This window comes from Bombus affinis, chromosome 5, assembly GCF_024516045.1.
Source record: "Bombus affinis isolate iyBomAffi1 chromosome 5, iyBomAffi1.2, whole genome shotgun sequence".
Lineage (NCBI taxonomy): Eukaryota > Metazoa > Arthropoda > Insecta > Hymenoptera > Apidae > Bombus > Bombus affinis.
In genome coordinates this window covers 17534174-17552770 of record NC_066348.1, presented here as the reverse complement: position 1 = coordinate 17552770, position 18597 = coordinate 17534174, and the positions used below count along the sequence as shown (strand labels likewise).

General features: G+C 41.3%; 1 protein-coding gene across 28 annotated transcripts in view; it reads left to right on the top strand.

Moving 5' to 3' along the window:
- LOC126916263 (ras GTPase-activating protein raskol) overlaps nucleotides 1-18597 on the top strand; it is a 251021-nt gene that overhangs the window by 211553 nt on the left and 20871 nt on the right. For all 28 annotated transcript variants that reach the window (XM_050721854.1, XM_050721864.1, XM_050721861.1 and 25 more), the window contains one exon: nucleotides 14696-14790. In XM_050721854.1, coding sequence (XP_050577811.1) covers nucleotides 14696-14790 — 95 coding nt within the window. The remainder of the gene's footprint in view (nucleotides 1-14695; nucleotides 14791-18597) is intronic.

Here is an 18597-nt window from a genome sequence, read left to right as displayed (position 1 = left end):
CTCGACCGCGGTGCTGACACGTTTCAGAGGCCTGGTCGCGGGACCTACATCGCGAGATAAAGCCTGTTTACCTGGAAGGGAATAATTATTATTCGAGGGGAACCAGTTCCGCGAGTATACGGCAGGAGTGTGGTTGCATCGTCTGCCGCGAAGTCGGCGTAAAATATCGTCAGATCGTGTTCCCCAGGGAGCACGGTTCGTTTCTGGCTACAAGGCCGGCTTTCGATTCAATTAGAGGTGTGCTGCGGCTGCAATACGTTCGGACGCTTCCTTGTTCGTAGCTTTTTCACGCTTGTTCACGCTTGTTCACGCTTGTTCAACGGGGCTTGCGTATCATTTTTCCTGGATAACGTAATGGAGGTAGTAGGACGGAAAAATAGAGAAAATAGACGGATAGGGGGAATACGTTGGAACGAGGATACAGACCATTTATTTTGCGTACTTCGTTATTTTGCGCATTTTTTTAACGCTATTGGAACGGTATGCATAGAAGATATTTATAATATATTTAATATTTAACGAGCAGTGTGAATATTTCACGAAAAATTAGGTCGACGCAACGCGAAATATAACCGTTCTGCAAAATTTAAAATTAGGGTAATATCTCGTTGCAGCTGTCTGAATTAACATTATTAGCGAAAGTTTACAAGTGAGAAATTAAAGATTACCATTTTGAAGTCAGAAATTATAAAGTTCTAATTGAATATTGCAAATTAATACACTTACGTTCGAGAGTCGAGTTATATTTAGAAAGGCGTTTCTAAAAGCGACTACAGAACAACATGGTACTTAATTGCAATTAAGCAAATCAACGTGTGTACTATCGATGTTGCGGATTTGAATTTTAATCGATCAATTAATATTCATCGGCAAGCCGGAAGTGAAAGAGTTAAAATCTTTCTGTATTAATCGAGGCTCGATGATAGAGCGCTCGAAGAAGGTACGTATGCCATGAATTCACGGATTGCTAATTATTTAATCCACTATTCTTCTTCCTGCCAAGCGCGTAAGATGTAAGTGCATCATCTTTCAAAGATTAACCGATGACTATTCTATTTAGATTTTACAGTAATTTTATATTAAAAACTGTGCCTCGTTAATAATAGTACCTGCGTTTGACTCTTACAGTTCTACCGTTATAGTAATTAAAAATGTCAGGTATTGTATAATTTACAGGATCCATATCGTTAAATTTAGGACTGCGTTCATGCGATCTGACAAAACAGGAGTAATACGTAACAATTCACTGAAATTTAGGATTATCTACGGACACCGTCCCCTACGGTATATGTAAATAGGCAAATCATACAATAAGAGCCTATACTAGCGAACACGAAAAAGGAACGGAAAAAGATAAGAAGCCCTTGAATGAAGGTTTTGCGCGGACCGGGCAAGTCGGTCGTTGCAGTAACGTAACGCTTACTTACGTTAGTCTTGATCCCACGCTCTTTGCATAACATGACTGACCTACCGTATCGTCGATACTTGCCAGCCGACTGACTGTGCGATCTAACGGGCGGCCTGTTGCACGTGAACCGGCCTCGAGGAAATTCGCGTACATGCCCACGGCATGGAAAAGACCACGACACCACGCGCCGATTGACCTTTCCACGATATATAATCAATAAAGGCGCTTTCCTCGCTGATTTCCTCGCAGATTTGCAAAGCCGACCCATTGACACTGTATTCGTTTCCTTGGCATTGGTGTCGGAAAACGGTATTTGATTTTCTGAAACGAGGCAATTAAAGAGGCAACTAGCTTGTAACGTACGATCGTTAAGTCGTTTAACGTGTTTGATAATACGCAACGCGAACGTTGTCAGCGAACCTTGAAGAATTGTTTAAAGAGATAGCAAATGGAACGTGCTTGAACCGGTAAAAGGTTGTTTTCATGACGATGAAAAAACAATAATTTATGTCGTATGAACAGAGTCCGGCATAATGTAATACATTTACGTTACTGCGATCTAGATGCTAATCTAAAGCTATTTTATTTATTCATGTTTTTTCCCAACTTTTTTCCGTTACGTACGTCAAATCCGTGCGTCATTTTTCTCAAATAGATTTCATTCGAGCAACAGCGAACGATCTGTGTTCCCGTAACGTTCATTTTCTATTTTGAGTTCCAACCATTCGATTTATCCATTAAAAGTTTACGAATTAGTACGCCACGGATGAAAAGCATCCCCTTGTTAGAAACGGCTCGTTATACCTAACTAGATGTAGGATAAAATTCTTTCCTTTAATTCTCCTTTGCTACGGCGGATCGGCTTTTTCTTCGTGAACTCGCCACAACGTAACGCTCTCATGAGCGGCGTATTATCGTCAAGTTCACGGAATCATCGATGCAGATACGTGGTTTCGATAAACAGCAGCCACCGAAAGCCGCTTTGCATCGGGCCTTAAAAGAAACACGACGCAACGTTGTAACCTTCTCCGCGGGGCGCATCCTCCGATATGAACGGAACTGAAGAAACAGAGGAGGATAAGGCGCGACCAAGTTGTTGAACAGGAAGTCGCTTTTGCAACGTGCAAGGACAACGCGTGTGTGCGCTCGTTGTTAAGAAAGAGACGGATGTTTTAAGATGCGATTCTCCTTCCCTTTACATATGCCACTTTTTCTTCCCTGTAAAAACTTGTTTCCGTTGAGCCGATACTCGTGATTTCTTAAACATTTTAACGATTTTTACGACTACATGAATTTATACGTAATATATACGGGCAATTCGGTTATAGATTTTATCATTGTTCAAATTCATGGTTTATGGCTGACGAAACGTAATTCCAAGTACAGTTCATTGTTAGAGTTCTATGGCATCGGGAATGGTTAACCCTTCGCGATGCGACGAGGAAGGTTATTCGAGGAACAAAAATTTCGTCTCATAAATATTTCAACTTTCCACGCTTTGCAAAAATATCGAAAGAAAAAATAAATTACGTAGACGAACGAGTCCCTTTCCACGCAGCTTTAAACCGACTAAACGTCGAAGTGGAAAAAAGTACATCTGCAGCAATTAACTCGCACAATTATCGATTTAAGGTACCAATAAAACTTTCGCCAATGGACGATTAACGAAACAATTGAATTCATAAATAAAAGTTAGCGACGCAAGCTGCGTAGCCTAATGGACTTATATTTATACTCTAAATACGTACGTGGTATAAAAAGGTCCTTCTAGTTGAACGGGCATAGGTGTTTCACGGGTATTCGGATGTAATCCATATTTGCCCCATGGAGAATGTACGATCGACCGTTATTAATGCTGTTAGTATTTCACGGCCCAACTACGGCCCGAACATCCCATTTAAAATTGGTCCGTGACTTTCCCACGTGCCTTTTATCGCTCGTAGGGATTGCGCTCAACAAAAAATTGCTAATCTCTGCAGGTGTTTGATCTCTTCGTAAGGAGTCGGTTGAACTTCTGCTTTTTATACGTATGTATCTGCTAGCGACGACGATCACGTAATGAAGTTTCTTTGAACGTTTGATAAAGTTGCTTTTTGTTTGTCGAATAATCGAAGCCGAATTAAGTAACTGTTTGGCGATCGAATTACGCGGAATTAGAACTTAACTTATTCGATTTTTCAGAAATCAAAAAAAAAAAAAAAAAAAAAAAAAAGAAAAGAAGAGAAGGAAAAGAAACGTGTTTCAAACTGTCTGGTTTGAAGAAAAATTCTCATTCAGAGATCATGGTCGTTGGTCGCATGAAATTTGTTTTTAAGCATGATCCCCGAATTGAAACAATAGCGGTTAATGGATCAATTAACACGATGATTCAAAGGAACGGACGAAACTTGAATTAATTTTTACGTTTAAAATTCACGAGTAGTCGCGAAGCAAGAACGTAATAAGCGTGAGAATTTAGTTGTTATATTATAGCTGGACGTATCTCTTTCTGAAGGCTATGTCCTGCATCGTCTGACGCATCATTTTGATGATGTATCATCTGCATAAAGCGCACCGTGCGAAATCGGATCTGTCCGATTTGACGCGGTCATTAATCGACGGTAATAATTTATCCGTGACAGATCCGTCAAAACGACGAATGAAAAAGGGAACACGAGGGAAAGCGTGACCAGGGATTAAATTCGCGACTGCCTCCGATCAGAAATTAGCATGTACCTATTTATTTTATTTGAGCTGTATATATATTTATTTGATGGGCTTGGCCCGTTTCAAAATGTTTTGGAACGATTTGAATATTAAACGTCGTTTATAAGTGCGTATGCATTTCTATACCTTTTTTAAGCTCTTTATCGGACACGTGGCAAATTTTTCATCGCGATGAAAATTATTTCGCCGTTCTTTCTCCGTCCGTTTTCACGATCGAACCAGAAACCGTTGACTGGCACGTCGTAAAAAGGATGGCTCTATTAAAATAGGAATGACCGAAGGGAGATCTTGTTAGGCGGAAGAGATTCACCGAGGAGCGAAAGGCAGGAACATCTGGCCGCTCGCTACGGTCCACCTCTGTGTCATCGTCGCTTTGAAAATCCGCCTTTGCTCGTTTGTATACCATTCACGCCTTTCTCGTATTCGTTGTGCGCGTACCGCATTGGATTTTATAGATTACAGATTATAAATGCTGGTAAAGAAACTTGAATCACGTGTACGGCGTTTTTAACGTGTTCGTTTCTTTTCTTGGCAACAGCGTTACGCGTGACGGTGGCTGATTTGGTTGTTGGAACAATAGAACAGATGACGAATAAGGGTTGAATGGAGAGAGCCTTTATTAATAGTAATTCCGTGCTTATAAAGTGGGGAAAGAACGACGGCAGAATTTTTAATGGAATTTTTAGATTAGTTCGGGATATAAGTTCGATAAAAATATAAAGATTAACCGTAGTAATAAATCCATGAAAACTTTATCTCGCTATAATTTCCCTACTTATAAATTCTGCCGAAAGGAATTCTATCGCAGAATCAGAATACCGTCATTAGCTTTCGACGATTTACCACGCTATATTCGATGAAACTTCCATCCGTTCGACGTTGCGATCGTCGTCCCGGATCAACAGATACCATGTAAATTAATAACCTAACCGTGACTTCACGCTTCCATTCATGAATTTTAATCGTTGCGCAGATTGCATTCGAAACTCGGGATTTTGTTTGACGTTCCTTTGACAAATTACCGTCCTTTCCTTCTGCATATGTTCGATACATAATACCATCGATGTATCCAGGGGAAAGCGATTTCCAATGGCTACGATTTGTCGTAAATGGGGTTTCTGAATTTATCGTTTTCGTGAATTCATAGCGCAATAAGCTAATTCACGCCTTATTTTAACACACGAAACACGCTTGTTTGGAGATGAACGCCCAACTGGTCGAAAACTCGAGAAAATGCGACAAAATCAACCAAGACGAATCGGCGTTTCTTTCGACAAGCGCGATGAAATTTATTTTTTCCCTGAGCGGACGGACGAAATAGTTTTTTTCTCCTTTTTAGAAATTTATAGAGTTATCTTATACGTAGTTATAATATAACTTGCTCGCTATTTTCATTGAAAATTTATTAAATATATATATATATATATTTCGATACTTTCGATCTTATATAATTTCCAAAATTTCTGTAAAATATTTTGCTATTTAATCTCCGGAATTTTCCATTCCACTCGTGTCCAACAGAATTGCACGATTTATCGAATATCGATACATCAGGCTACGAAGAAACTGCCGCTGCTGCGACATGTCCGACGACGACTATGAACCTGGCGCCGAGGAAGCGGACGCTTATGTCCACCGGGAACAATGCAGAGCAGCATCGCACGCAAGCGTGTGTTCACGTATATCCGACGTAAATCGTGTTTGGTCATCCTTCGGCCATAAATAATTCCAGCCGGGGGACAATAGGTCGAACAGCTGAAAACAGCCTAAAAAGCAGCCCCGAGGCGGTTCTCGCGCGTTGCCGCGCCGGTGACACGACAGACCGAACAAGTACTCGCGTGATGGCTTTCCGATAGAGTCTGCGCTGACGCGTGCAGAAAGATCGAGGATGCAGCCTGTACGTGTGCAGGCTGTCGCTTGTAAAAATAACCGATGCGAAAAGTCGAGAGGACGAATACAAAGAAGGGGGAGTGACGAAATTTGCAACCTCGTAGCGGGACGCCAGACTTTGGACGTCAAAGTATCGGATTATGAGCAGCGATGGATTCGATCTTCTTGCAGTAATTTAATTAAACGATTCTAATTATGGTAAATTTGGTGTATCCAAGAATTTCTACGTAGTCCTAAAGATTAATTGGTATAATTGATTTCTAGGTTCTTGGTTAAAAGTGTTTGCTGAAATGAAATTTTAAGATTTCGACGACGCTAAAGCTAAATATTCTAAAATGGAATATTCGATGCACTCAAAAGCGATTTATTACTTCGTTTTGTCTGCTTTTGACCGAAAAATTTTCGATCCAGTAAACCTGATGTCTTTTGCATGCCGACGCTGATCGATATCATCGTCGCTTTATGAATTTTTATCGTTACCGAAGAATTTCTAATTACATTAAATCGATACTCTTGTGTGCTAACTTTGTATTTATAATTTAAAGTTTATAACAATACCGTATAGTACGATGTATTTAAAACGTTTTACCATCATTTATTTGAAAACAGCATCTCTTCGATATAGAAATAGCTTCTGTATAAAAGTTGATCGTCAGCATTAGGTAATGAAATTGCGATCGCCATTCGAAACGCTGTTCTTCACGTCCAACTACCTTTTGTCAAGCATCGCAACAAAGTGGCAACAAACCGTACCGAAAATTGTTCTTCGATTTAACCGTGAACGCGTATTTCGTCGAACACATCGTCGCAACATTGTTAAGATTTAATAAGGTTTCACGGTGGACAACGTAAAACGCCTGGAACCCCATAAAAGGAGGATCGAGCGCACATTTCGTCGATCGTTAGTAATGAGCGTAGACTTTGCAAGCAGGATAGTCACTATATGATAAAGCGATAAATTAAACGTACCAACCCCATACGTCTCGTCCTGTCCTTTTTTCAACGCGTTAACAGTCATTGTGGGGTTAATGGCGTATGAATCCCATGAATCGCAGCCCCGGTTAGCAGTCGATTTCAATAGAAACTAGTCCAGTCGGTGGGCTGTCGTCGTTGTTCTTTTTACCGACTGCGCGTATCGGATCAGACGGAGAACCGGCGCGGCGCGTCTTTTCGACATGATATTCTATCAGGTGCGGTTATCGTTTTAATCGATAATAGTCTACTCCTTCATTTTTTTTTCATTAAGCAAAAACGAGTGTAACTCGTTCGCGGCCTTGTTCTCGGATCAAAAGACGAAGTAATTAATTCTCCGTAGCAGCATCCCGGCATGAATAACGGTAATCGGTGAAAGAATGCAGACAGAAAACGGAAAATCGAAAGCCAACGTGTCGCTTCTACGTTGTTTTCGCGTCAGAGCAAGTTCTTCGATCGTGAAAGATAACGAGTCACGTTGTTACACGCGTTCGAACGACAAATTGTGTTTTGTATGGTCGACGATGTACATAGGTACTTGGAACGCTTGAAAATTTCGTCTATGGCGTTCGTAATTAAAAGCGACTCAAATACTTAAAAAGTATACGCGAAATCGTTTTCGAAGGCGATTCGCGACACACTCGATCGACGGAGAAACGGGAAAGTGGGAATTTGTTAACAAATCTTCTTTCTTCCGTTATCTTTTTCAGTTCGCCCTGACATCGTATATTTTGAGCAAACGAAGCTACTCGTACGAACTTGAATATAAAATTTATGTTCCTCGTCTCATTCATTTTGAATAATATATTTTTCAGAATGAAACGTCCAAACGAAATACTTGGTTTTAAATCCACTTAACTGAAACTTAAAATAGCCCTTGAATAATATCCCGAGTGATATAAGTTTTCCAGAAGTTCGCGCAAGTCAGACCTTTATTTCGGAATTTCCTCGTTTCATTAATCTCCCAAACCACAGAGTTTGCGGGGAATAGCGTAAAATTTCCTTGAATCTCGTCGGGGTGATCTATTTAAAAGAAACTCTGCGGGCGACTAAAGCGTTTCTCCTCTGGTGCATTGTCCCCTGAAGAACTCCCTTGTCTAATGGAGACACCGGGAGGAAGAGAGATAGATAGATTCTTGGACGTCCGCCAAACGTTCCGCGGAATGTGGAAGGAAAACCTTGCCGGGGGATTTTGGGATTCCGCGAACCGAGTTTAGCGCGTTTCGAATAATTTCCAGCTGACGGCAGCTGGAAGAGGAGATGAATAGATTATATATAATACCGAACGAAGTTCTTCGCTCCTTTTATCATCGGTATTCATCTTCATCTTTAAAATTTCTTTGGAATACGACATTGGAATTTCGGAATTCGGATGAATTTGAAAACAACACGCGTCTATGTTTAGAAAGAAAATAACTTTTATCCGTCCTCTTTCCGTCAAACTATTACGTAGAGAATTTTGTTATGAGCTTTCAAAGTGTCGCGAATACGCGTAATGCTCCTCCAAAGAGTTTAACTTGATTCGAAATTTATTTCAAAGTAAGTAGATTTACACGTCCCGAAAGAAATTCGCGAGAGAAAGCATTCGCATAACGAAAGGAGCGATATTTCGACATACCAGATATCCTAGGATTTCAACGACAAGACTGTGTCTACGGAGGCAGAAATCGCGGGAATATCTCAAGTATTGTATAATCGCGAGTCCGCGCTTATCGAACGGTGTCGGGCGAAACAGATCGGTAGATTCGAGGTCTGATCGCAGATGAGTGCAGATTCAATAGCGTGGTTTTAAAGGTCCGTCGTTATCAGCACGGGCAATCGAGGTTCTAACACCCGGCAACCGCTTATCTCGGCCATAGTTGGCTGTGTAACAAAGTCGACCACACGAAGATGATGATGATAAAGCACCGATGCTGGGACCGCTCGTTAATTCGCGGCACGATATCGCCGAAATTAGTCGAAATGTATCCAATCCATCGTCGCAAACGCGACGGTAATAATCTCGGCGAAAGAAATATGGCACGTCGAAAGAATCGGGACTTTATGGATTTTGGAACGGAAGCTGAGACCAACGAGCGAATGAACGCGTGTGTCTAGGACAAAACGAAACATTTCACGACGAAGGAAGAGGAAAGCAACTTTTAACGCCTCTAGCCTCTACATTCGATCTATCGTAAAGCATCGGTAAATAACGAAAAGACTGGAAATTTTTTCTCTCGTTCTATTTTGTTGCGCGTACAGCTTAAGGATAGTACCGGGAGTGAACGCGAGGCTCGTAAATTCGCGACCGCTTCTTGTCACGGTCAGCCAGCGAGTTTTGCATCGCGATCTTATCAGAGTGTGCACGGATTGTACGGTATCGTCGATGTGCAAGCGTGTCTATGCGTTGTGACGCGGTCGAGAGAGACCTGCTTTATCGGCCGAGACTCAACAACGTTGCCGTAAAAGATCTCGTCTCTCGTTATACGATACTTTTACGGAAAATTGGAAATTTATAATGAAAATTATCTAATATCGTATCTAATATTGGCAAATACGTTAGCGGACACTACGATAGTATCTACTTTAAACTCTAAGATAGTCTGATTAAAAATTATCCAAAATAGAAAAAGTCTAATCCGTTGTTCAGAGATTGAATTCCCGGTCGATCGAGATACGATTCAGCTAGGTACTGTTCGTAATCGTCAACTTCGTTATAATCGACGTTGTAACGAAGGAAAGCTTAATTGCAGATTCGTCGTACGCATGACGTCTGTAACGGTTTAATGGCACGTCGGTTCTCGTAGAATTTGAATGCTTGGCATTCTGCCTCGTTGGGTGGTCCGTTGAATCGAATCGTTTATGAATGATTTAACGAGAGTGGGTCTCTCCAACCGAAAATCCAGTCGACATCGGTAGCCTCTAACGCGCCATTACGTCATACGACGGAATGCAAGAGGTCGACCTTGCGAACCACACAATCGTGCATTGTGAACCGTTGAATAGTCCGCGATTCTATCGCGAGGTTTCGAGTTCTTAGCACGGTTGACGATCGCCGTTGGAAATTAAACCGATTGCCGACAGAAATTTTCACCGTTTTACTTCCAATTGCTTGTCGCGTGTTATTTACTCGCGCGTAATACTCGTAATTGTTGCACGTTTTGCGACCGGAGGAACATTGGAATGTTTGAAAGACGGTAACGTGAGTAACAAAATATTTAAGTGGATTTACGCAACCAACCTTGTTAGTTCTTACCCAACTCCGCTTCTATAATATTACCAATTGAAATAACGAAATAACGTAGTTTCGAAGTTTTAAACTTGAGATTTTCTTGACATCGTTACGAAATATTTCATCGTCGCTGAATATACAGATATTCGTTGCGAGACCAATTTTATTCAAGAACAAATTGTTCTTTTTCTTTTTCGCGACACCATTTTCGAAAGGAATTCTTTTAAATTTCATATTTTATTAAATTTCAGAGACAGCGATCTATAGCGTATTTAATTCTCCATCTTGGTAGAAACGAAGATCCAATCGCAACCATTAACAGCATTTCCAAACCTTATCTTGCATCAACTTGGCCCGCTGTGCTAATATATCGCTTTCCAAACGGAGAACTGCCAAGCGGATCAGTGTAAATACATAGGATACAGTGCGCAACCCTTAACAACGACCAACTAGGTCGAAGAAGGTCACTCGTTTGAACGACTAACAATAAAATATATCAATTGGCCGGCAGCCGTTTCAGTTTCGTCAAAAATCTCCGATTGTTCCCGCGCCGAACCCGCCCCGTCAATAGAACGGAATGCCGACAATCGCACCCTTTCTCGGCCCGTTATTTCATAGCCTGCGTTTCTAAACGGAAACGCGATCGATCGATCCGCTGCGTCTCGCTCGATGCAAGTGCGATCACGATCGACGGCGATCAAACACGGGAGGGATTCGCGTGTCGGATCATTAATAACGGAAGGATTCGCGTCACGCGGTTCCATCGTTAACGAAACGCTCACGATTTCGAAACGTGGGGTGCGCGCCGTTTCTTTCGCTCTCGTTTCGTTTCAATTCCAATTGATCTTTGGCTGGTCGGGGCCAGCTTTGTGCACCGCCTCCGTTCGCTGTTGCTCCAGCCGCGGCACAAAAGATGCGTTTTCGCGCTGCACGGTGCCGCGTGCAGCTGCAGCCCCAGCTCTCGTGCATCTATCGCGGGGGAAAAGGGTTCGCGAGAGAACCGGTGCCCTTTCTGTCCGCAATGGCCAATTAGCTATTCGCGTACGAGTCGCGACACAATGTGTTTTCGAGCTTTACGCGAGCTCGCTCGTTTGCACTTTCCGACGAAACTTTTACGGACTTTGAATTACAGAATGCTGTATTTACAACGGTCGTGAAATTCACAATTTCGCTGTCTATATTTTGTCGAACGTTTTCGAAAGTATCGAAAATAACGAAAGCAAGGAAGCTCGTTACGATACCTAGCGAATATAAATTTACGTAACACTAATTTCTCTTGCGATTATCTTCGTTTTCAATCGCTGTTTCCACTTTACGTCCAAAGCGTACGAACACAACGTCCGTGCGACTATTCCCTTCCGAGCCGCAAATTTTACCAAGAAACATCCCGCTCGTCTCTCGCGTTTCTTCTTCAAGAAATTGCCTCCCTTTTGTACGCCATTTCTTTGTCGAATACCATTGAATTTGTGTCACAGACACAGGTCGCTGGCAAAAGAAGCGTCCATTCGATCGACGACACGCGCGTCGTCTTTTTCCACTCGTGTTTCTTGGTGGACGACTGGTCGAAGGACCAGTTTCCTTCCCTCTTGCAACTGGATTTTCAACGACACGACCACTAGTGTTTTCTTTTTTTTTTTTTTTTTTGTTTTTTTTTCACCGAAAGGTGTCACGCGATTTTCACAAAAGCGGCACAGCTGTCGGTCGCAAACACGCCTGTTTCAGTTTTAATTAAATTCGAGCGAAATAAAAAGCTGCCTTGCTATACTCTTGATAGTCAGCCTCGCTTCCCGTATTTAGCCAGCATATAATTAAGTTTTAGAACGGTAGGTACCCCTTAAAATTCCTAGCATCTTCAGCTACCATCTTACGTATGGGCATTGCGTAGTAGAATTCCTGCTCTTAAAACGCTATATCCTTTTTTTCTATATCTGTTTTTGTCTCCGTTTGAACGTTGTTCGCCGTACGGATCGAGCAAAGCTTTTATCCGTATCGGCAAACATCCTGGTGGAAATTACGACGTGTCACAGGTTTACAACTCGATGAAACGGCGAAATTCGCGCGCAATCGTGGCGTAGAATCTGGCGGTTGCATTTTGCAATCAACGTAATGGAGGAACGACGAAGTCGCGAGATACAAGATTATTAACGTCGCGGTTGCTTCGATCGTCAGACGGTAAATTAACTTGGGGATCGCTTAAAAAACCGTCACTGGCGAGAACACGCGATAAAAGTCGAAAATGCGGATTTAACGGATCGTAAACGCATCGGCTGTGTTTTATTTTATACGCTGATGCGTTGTACCGAGGGAAGAATTGAATGCCAGTCTATGCGGGCATTAAACGTCATTGGATATATGCTATTACGACCGATATATATGAAACGATGCCTACGATGGAAGTCTTCTTTATCCTTTATCCTTTATCCTTTGGCAAGTATAAACAAGCTTCCCGGTACGTAATTGGAAAAGAGGAATTATTAACGTCTTATTCGTGAAGATAGCGTGTACCGATTATTTATGTCCAATAATTATGGAAATTATCGTCAACATGTATATAGTATGCAAAATATATTAGATATGTCTAACGATCGATTTACGTACCTGTTCTAATATCATAAATCAAATATTCGAATGTTGATCCGAATATAATAATATTTTTTAAGGAAAAGTCGAATCAAACGAAAGCGACAAACGAGACAAAACGCTATTAATTACGATCCGTTGGATGCGTGAACGCAAATCGGGATCGCATCTTCTGGATCACGTCGAATCTAATTAACGATAAATGAAATTCAGCGAGCGGTAAACGGACTCCTGCTAACGGATCGTTAACTGCAAGAAACGCACGAATCTCGTTGTGCTGGGCCAGCAACGAATAAGAAAGGCCCTGTAAATGGAGACTCTTGAGCCAGGAAGAGCGTTTAAATCGCTGACCATAAACAGAGAGAGAGAAAAGTCCGAGCACCGAAGGCTCTCGCGGGAACGTTAATTACAGGGCAGCTTTCGTTTCTTCTCTCCCTTGGTCGATTTCCGTTGACAGAAACGCGTGCGAGGAAGAGGGACGAAAGACGAATTATAGTACTCCAAGTACCGTTCGAGTTCACGCTGAGTAGTTAGTTGGGATTAAATGGAAAGAATCGTGCCAAAGTATACAACGAGAGTGGTGTGCGGTAGAGTGACTTTTAAATTAATCGCGTGATAGAAAGTGGAACCCGGTTCGAAACGTTTAAACATCGACGCTTATTGTTTGGTTCGTGTTTTGGAGTTGAACGCTCGCACGAGTGGATTTAACGATGGATATGTGGCCGGTTACGAGACTATTTTGGGAATCGGAAGCGAATAGAGCGATTAATCGTAAATCGACGCTTCGAACGAGGCTTTCGAGCGAAGTTTAATTTTCTCGATTTTTAATAAATAAAAAGCGAATCTCATATATATTCTCATCAAATATTTGTAGAATTTATCGATCGATAGTATCGTACGATTATAGGTTAAATCGTTATCGTAAGATTATCTCGTAGAAAATTGATAACGATAACAATCGTAAAGAAGTAGTTACGATACTGTTTTCTAAATGAAAAACAGATCGTTCCAAACATTTCCGACATTTTCGTAAACTCATTCAGAATTCTTTATCGTTTTTATCCGACGCGTTTGACCGCCAACCATTTTTACAGACGGTACGAGAAGAGATAAGGACAGGCGCTCGCTGGTAACGATCGATTCCTCTGTTCACGAATTCCTAGACAGAACGCGGTACTTGCACACAGCGCCTCGGTCATTGTAAGCGTTTCCATCGCGTTTTCGATGGAACGCCACCATTATCGGGAACCCGTGAATGGCCCCACGACCGCACAATGGCCTGTTGTCGTTCTTGAAATTACGAGGTTCCAGCATTGCTCCGACTATGCCGTGACCGAGTTCCAAGTATGCGAACGAGCAGCCGGTTCCGAAACGGAAGTTCCTCTTTTAATCGCGCCCACGAATCTCCGCATTCCCTTCCTTGATCCGGAATAATGCTATTTCGAGGCCTCTGAAGCTGCTTCCGGATACGGAGAATCTTTTACAAGTGTGTGAACGGTCGATCGGGCGATCGGCGGATAATGGAACGTTTGTGCGAAAAATTGTCCAACTCGATCCTTCCCCTAGTCTGTTGCGAAAAGCGTAGGTGAAGAGGCGTAGACTTGATTTTTAAGAAACGTAAGAATCGTTCGCGAATGTTTCGGTTAAATAAGAGCAAAGGTGGAGTTTACTCTTTTAAACGGAAGAACAAGCGAAAAAGATTTAATCGTTTCGACGTCGGTTAAACCATTCGTACGAAAACTCAAAGATGCCACTTGCTTGTAGGTAGGAAAATCGAGGGAAATGCGATTATTCGCTGAATAGCATTTCGATTTTCGCATCGAATACGAAACGAGATACGATAATTAACGCGACCGTTTGGCCTCGTTCGCACCGGAAACGGCTGAATTACCCTGTTGCTAAATCACAAATGTTCCTGTGTGTTTCAGACACGTCCTACGAGAAGGCCTGTCGAAGGGGTAGCGCTCCGGCCACCCCTGTCCTCGGAGCTCGACCCTTGGACGTCACCCCCAACAGAATCGTCGTAAGTAGACCTCATTGCTCCCCTTTAAGTCCCTGTAATTTCGATTCACTGTAATTTCCGATCTTTCATAATGCAACGAGCACACCTCCGTACCTTTTGTTCGCTTCCAACGATAACGAAATAACGTGTTCTTTCTTTTAAAAGCCACTTTTTAACTGTTATTACTTTCGTTATGATTGAATTTTAATTTTAATTTTAATTTTAATTTCAATATCGATCGTGGAACGAAAATATAACGAGTAACGATTTTATTACGAGTTTGTAAGCGTTTTTCAAGCACATTTGCATTTTTTTGATAGAATATAAATTACCCGATAATAAACGAAATAATACCGAGTAACGAAGAGTTAGGAATTCTTCTAGAAAAGATGAAACGATGTTTATTTCGTGAAAAAATATCAGATACTTCAACCAAGATCTATCTTTGCACGTAACAGCGTAACTATGCGAATTTCATCCTAAACAATTTCGTTTATTCGCGCGATCAATCCCGAAGAATTTTCACTTGGCCGATAGAAAGCACGTTAATTGGCGAAATATCTCGGAGTAATTATTTTATCGTGACGAGGTTGCCGGCTCGTGATCGCAATTAACGCCGAGTCTCTCTCGTTCGAGAACCGAAGAAGATCTTCGGTACGGTATTTCGTCGTAAATCCTTATCGCGACAAGTACCTATTTTCAGCGAATCTGTCAGCGCCGCGCCAAAATGCATTAAACTTACAGATTAGATCTGACTCCCGATCGGGGCAACTCCTTTCTGTAAAAAGAGCTTTTCGTGTATCTTGAAAGCGAATGCTTTGAAAAGATTTTCGATCATCGAACGTGCGATTTCTGGCATCCGAAAAGCTTTTAATTCGACGTTTTAATTCACGCGTATAAACGTAGTTTCCTAGGAGATACCTTTATCGATCGTAATCCTCTTCAACAAAGATCTTAACGTAGACATTTATCGTAAAATCCCCCTCGCGTATTTCGAAAGATCTCTCGGATCTCTAAAGACGAATCGTTCGAGACGATTCTTTTGTCGCGACTTATACTCGGTACTTCCGGTTAAAATCGCGCTCATCGTGTTCCCCTCGAGAAACATTTCGTTTTCAAAGCACGAAAACTGAGACTCGAGTTTTCCAATCACGTATCTTCGATCTTTCGAATCTCTCGATGCATCGAGTCGTTCAGTTGGAGTACCGTACACTTTTCTTTTTATCGTTAGAAACAAGTTGCTTCGAACATCACGTTCATTGTGTTGCTCTCTCGTGCCTCGGATTCCGTCTAAATCGATCACACACACACACACACACACACATGCGCGCGCACGATATTAAAAATATTTCATATTTCAATATTTTGTAATGATACAATATATAGGTAAAGAGAACTTTCCTTGAAATTTCATCGATCGATGAATCCAAACTTTCGATAACATCACGCTCCATCGACATGGTAACATTCGATCGTGGCACACGTCTCGGTAATTTCGTCCCTCGTTTCTCCGTGGACGAGGCCACTCTTCCTCCGCGTCACCTTTGCCCTTCGCTTCGATTTCGTTGCGTAAACCGACACGCTGCCTCGTCGAGATGGTGGATGCGAGCAAAAGCGGACGACGACGCGCGACGTAGTATGGAAAATATCGATCCACGGTGTCGTCTTGGCGCTTGGTCGCAGGTGTTCTCAAATCTCACGCGCTAGATCGCTTTTCTAGGACGCGTGTGAGTAGACGCGAGTCCCAGGTGTAGCGTCGCCTCGCTTCGCGTTAAATTTGCCGCCGACACCGTGCACACGCCATAGAAACGGGGAAACTATTTTCTGCCGCGATATCACGATAAGGAAAATTTAAGCGCTCTAAGATTCCTTATAAAGGAGTATTAAGTATTAAGAATTAGAAATATAACTTATTCCTAACGATTGTCCAATTTATATTAACAAATTAGTAACGTTGAAAGTAGAATGTAAAGATCATTTATGCCGTGACTTCATTTACAGTTCGCGACGATACCGTAGCTTGCGCCAGTTTTTATTTCTTTAGGTACGAACATTTTTCTGTGAATAGGATGGACCGGATGAATGTCGATAACTTCAAGTATTAAGCGAAATCTTTTGATTCGTACAAGTATGTAGGTCAAGTAGTATGTCTGTAATGAAATGTGCGATGAAAAATGTATAGAGTTGTATCGAAGTAATCGATATCAAAGATACACAATGAACTACAAAGTCCTTCGGAATTACGTACATGGTTTTAAAAACACGATATATCACGAATTAAGAAAATAAATATTTATCATATATAAATTTTACTTTCTGAAAGCGGAAAATAAATTTGAAAAATACGCATTCTTCCGTATACTGATATCGATCTTAATCGAGTCTAAGATTTAATTTGAAAAATTAAGTCTCGTCGTGTGGTTCCGATTTCCCTGGCATGATGTCACGTTGATCGATGAAACAACTCGGTGAAGCTACGCGTTGCTTTCGCAGTTTCTGTCCTTTACTCCTAATCAAGAACGTTACATGATTCATCGTTATCTTTCGATCGTAATAGTTTCTACCATTAGATTTTCTATTGCCGAAGAAAGAGAGATAACGTAATTCGTAGAAGTTACTACTGTAATTGCTACTTTTTTTATCGAAACGATCGTGTCAAGCGAAATTACTTTTTACGCATTCCTATTATCTACACTGTACACGAAATTTCTCTGATATTAAACGTATTCGCGCAATATTCTTCGCTTCGACGGTTTTCCTTCCTTCCGGTATCTCTTAATTCAACGCTGTCACACGGAATACTTGATAAAATTTGTTCGAGTCGTGCCCTATTTCCATAAACTCGTTCCGCGGCGCTTTATACTTCAAACAACGGCATAGCTTCGATTCCACGCAGGATTCCCTTAAATTCTCCTTGGATCGTAAATTGATTCGAGAAAAAGGCAAATTTTCGATAGAATTTCATTCGAAACGAACCTTATTGAAAATGAAAAAAATATTAACTACAATCCTTACGCGTGTACAGTAAAATAAATCTTTTCCATTTCATTCTTTGTAATTTCCTGGCGAAAGCGAGTAGAATATATGAAGTTTCGGTGTTTGCTGTATGAATGCAAATCCGACAAAAGAGAATGCGAATGAATAATAAAGATACGATCTTCGTATGTAAAGTAGAGAAGAAACGCGATTTAAAAGGTGTAATATATTTTCGATTTAATTACTTTGCGTTTACGACTTATTAACAGGTAGAGAAGTAAGAAAGATTTTTAATTATAAGCTGTAGCGGAGCGGTAGTAAAATTAAGGGGGGGAAAAAGAAGAAAAGGAAATATTTTCGTGGCAGTTTTACGAGCGTGCGTACCACTTTAGAGCATAAACTATCGACGATCTACGCTAAAAGATTAAGAAATTATAGTTGACAAAAATATATTATGTTTGAAAGGGAATTATTAAGAAATTATGACGATTATATTTTTCACTCGTATAAAATGGTTAAACAATTACGAAAAACGATCTATGTAACGGACAAACGAGTACAACACGAAGAGAAACAGCTTTATGCATATCGTAAGATAACTAAAGACGTAAATCGTGTAAATCGTTGTACGTAACCGCGTCAGTTAGGCATACCGACTTTGTCGATTCTATACGAGTGCACGTACATTGCGAAAGATCGGTCGTAAAGAAATTCGAAGATGTCGTTATGGACGATATGGAGAAAAGGATAGGCAAAATGGAAAGTACGTACTTTTATTCTCTACTGGCACCAGTTAATCGACACCCCTCCAAGGAAGCAAAGAAACGAGCAAACTGGTTTTCGAACGGTGCG